Source organism: Lactuca virosa, chromosome 5 (assembly GCF_052849685.1).
Source record: "Lactuca virosa cultivar CGN04683 chromosome 5, Lactuca_virosa_CGN04683_v6, whole genome shotgun sequence".
Classification (NCBI taxonomy): Eukaryota; Viridiplantae; Streptophyta; class Magnoliopsida; order Asterales; family Asteraceae; genus Lactuca; species Lactuca virosa.
Window position 1 is genome coordinate 5,997,089 of NC_136430.1, and position 3,487 is coordinate 6,000,575.

General features: G+C 33.6%; 1 protein-coding gene across 4 annotated transcripts; it reads right to left on the reverse strand.

Annotated features, from left to right (window-relative positions):
- Positions 1-1,043: 1,043 nt before the first annotated feature.
- Positions 1,044-3,259, reverse strand: LOC145117578 (FKBP-like peptidyl-prolyl cis-trans isomerase family protein). 4 transcript variants are annotated; one of them, XM_079053878.1, is made up of 8 exons: positions 3,126-3,259; positions 2,144-2,293; positions 2,048-2,082; positions 1,879-1,972; positions 1,732-1,792; positions 1,619-1,664; positions 1,356-1,426; positions 1,044-1,260 (listed from the first exon to the last, which is right to left on the reverse strand). In XM_079053878.1, the coding sequence occupies exons 1-8, from the start codon at positions 3,173-3,175 to the stop codon at positions 1,183-1,185; spliced, it is 585 nt and encodes a 194-aa protein (XP_078910004.1). In that variant the 5' UTR covers positions 3,176-3,259; the 3' UTR covers positions 1,044-1,182. The 4 variants fall into 4 exon arrangements, with proteins under 4 accessions (XP_078910004.1, XP_078910003.1, XP_078910006.1 ...); XM_079053877.1 differs by having other exon boundaries at positions 3,105-3,258; XM_079053880.1 differs by having other exon boundaries at positions 2,144-2,300; positions 3,126-3,249.
- Positions 3,260-3,487: the final 228 nt, after the last annotated feature.

Consider the following 3,487-nt stretch of genomic DNA (forward strand, 5'->3'; position numbering starts at 1 on the left):
TTACGGGTTTGCAAACTTTAAACAACTTTCAACCTATTTTCCCTGTTTTATACTTAACTCTTTATATTTCTTACTTGATACATTATGAATATTATAATATATCAACACCTCAATTAACAATTTTTAATATGAATGATGAAATTGCCATGGTCTCTAAAAAAATACATCTCACTTGTTCTTCCCTCCCTCCACGTGCAAAATGATTTTCAAAAATCATACAAGAAAAAGAATCGCAACCGTTTGGAAAAGATTTAGGTTAAAGAAAAAAGCTCGAACATTGACACAGAAGAGAAAAGAAAAAGAAAAAAAACTTGGCCATCAACACGATTGGCCTCGAAATAATTTTCTTTTTCTTTAACTTAGTGGTTGAGGAACTAAATTCCACAAATGAGTTTCAAGGATAAAACCGTGGGCCATGGTGCGAGTTCACGTGGACCTTTAAGAGAAATCAACTTACCCTCTTTTTTATGTTCTTGGTTGGGACAATACATGAACAAAACGGCTCGTTCTTGAAAAAAAAATCTGATTTCAAACCGATCCAGAATGAGATTGATCCTAAAAACAACCAAACTCACCCCAAAAATGAGTTATGGCAATTCCAAAACTTACCCAAGATTGATCACATAAAGCCCAAGTTTATATACATATAAAAAATTTGTGTAAATCACATATTACCCAACTTTTTCTTTTCTTTCTTTTATTAAATCTTAATGTATTACTTTGGTATTAATCACTCATTTGCTAAATGAAAAAATAAATAAATAAATAAAAAATTGAACCGAAAAAGATGAGGCCAGCCCTGAAAGGGTTGGAGCTTGCTAAGAGACCAACCGGAGACCGGGAATGTGCAGGTGTTGTTGGGACGTAGGTTTAAGAGAAGTTAATGTATGAAAATTAATGATAGCCATTGAATATTGGCATGATTGTATTAATATGTTTCAGGCTCTAAATTCTAAAACTAAAAGAAAGGGCAGGGGAGGACCTCATCTACCTAGGGACTAGGGCAGCTGGTGGACTCGTTTATTAAAAGAAAGGAAAGGCAATTTAAGCACAATTATTTCACTCCAATAAAATAAAATATATATATGTAAGAAAATACACCAATTCATTCGGCTAATAATGAACAACAAATTAATATAGCCCTCCAACTCCAAGTCGATCACTATGAATATGAACATTGATTCATAAAACCTTGAGGAGCTGCACCTCAAATAACAAGGGCTCCTTTACATGAGACAAAAGGCTTCGCCGAGGACCAAACTGCAACAAATACCATAAAAATGATTACTTAAATTCAACTATTCAAGTTAGTTAGTTTAATTTTTATGTATGTATTTTCATTTGATTGAGCAAACCTCGTCTGGAATAGGTCCCAATGTCTCGTTAACATAGCCAAGACTTGGAGGTATCAATGCCCTTCTCTTCCCTGACATAATTAATGTAAAATTTAGTTGTGATCAAATTCAAAACCCTTGGAATTATATATCTACATTTCTCCATCATTACAACAAACAAGACACACACACACACACACACACACACACACACACACATATATATATATATATATATATATATATATATATATAAATTTAACAAATATGGAATACATACATACCTCCAACCTTCATTCCAATTATCACTTCCTTCAAACCCTTTATAATCTGTCAAATTCACTTCCATTTTACTACTTTGAGCTTTCAACATACAAAATTTATTATAAACAGATACCTCTTTTTCATTCAGAGGAAGTACAACTGGGGAAGTTTCACCACTAAATTGATCCACGGTGCTGCAAATTTGAATGAGGAAATGATTCAACTTATTTAATTTCAAAGGAAATTATACAATTAATATATACCTCCAACCTCACCTCACCTGTGTACAAAATATCCGTTTGACCGACGACAAACATAATTGACTTCAACAAAATCCCCTTCATGAGCCTCTTCCCCTTCACCATCAACGATATCTAAAGGATCACTTAAATCAAACCACATATCTTTCTATTCTGAAATCTCAGCAAGCTGGTAAAATCAGAAATCACCTTGTATTCGGACTCCACTATCAAGCTTTTGACTCCTGAAATTCAAACACAAATTAATAGCTGACCAATCAAAGCTTAAACAAACCCATTTCATACCTAATAACCTCAGGCTCCTTCATCTCCAGGGCTTCAGCATGGAGACAAAAATTCAGAGGTATCATATGCAAAACCAGCCTTCTTGGAATCATTTTGCTTGTTGCTAATTCTCCGCTTGAGTTTTGGGTTACATGACCAGGTCTCAACAAACTGTGTTCTAGACAAGACACGACACAATGATGGCTGAGATTTTAAGCTTATCAATCAACATAGAGTCAACTAGTATGATTTCGTATATATTTTCCAGTTTAACTGTCATTTCACATTTCTTACTTCTCATGATGAATTTAAAATTAACTGATTACACGTAATGCCTGTTAGATATGATCATTATCATTGTATAACAACTTATTCAGTACTGACAGTTTACATGAGTTCCCTTCTCCTTCTTAGAAGCAACAATTTGACTTCACAGAAGCGATTAGACATGGTGATTAGGAATTTAAACTACCAAAGTCTATATATAATATCAAATATGCCAACACCTCTAAAACGCTCAAAGCTGGTGTCTGGATGTACGTTTTGGAAATGATCAAAATCATTTTGTTACTTGATAATAAGTAAGGAATAATTTACAATCATAATCACAGCCGTCAAACACAAAAAATGAGTCGCAATACTCAACTTCTAGCCGTGAACCACAAAGATACTTGTCAAGGAGGTTCCTTTTTAACATAAAGAATGCAATGTTTGGGCTTTGAAGTCATCGCCTCCAATATGTTTATTACTTAACAGCTTTGGGTTTTACGCTCCAACAATATAATAACCACTAGATAGTAAACTAAATCCTCATAATTTCTTCTTCTAATCAAACCATCTTCTATCTTATCGCTTCAATTTTTCGAGCGCCCTAAAAGTCCATTCTCAATAAAAGAGGATAACATACTGAAACTAGGGTTTACTAACGTAACAATTCAAAACCAAAATTGGAATCGATTAATGCTAACTTCAGAAATTTTACCAAAAAATCAAAAATTGATACCGTTGAAAATTAAAAGCGCTTATTAGCTTTTGAAACGGAACAGATCCCATGGTTCCAAGTATCCTGGATTGCTTTGAAAAGTGAGGAGGTTGTATATGCAAGCAACGGATAAGCGGTGGAGTTGTGGACAAGGGGCAACGGATAGATAAATCATCATAAAGTTCAAATTTTGTGTATGTAGGAAAAATATCCCTCGACTAACTTCCATCTTCCAACTTTGGTCCTTTATGAGATTTTTGTTAAATTTGCATCTCTAAATAACTTCTTTTAATAATAAAGGGTCCTACTTTCCACACACCAAACTACACCAATCTATAATAGTAATTATTATCATTTAACTAACTTTTATTATAACCTAATCA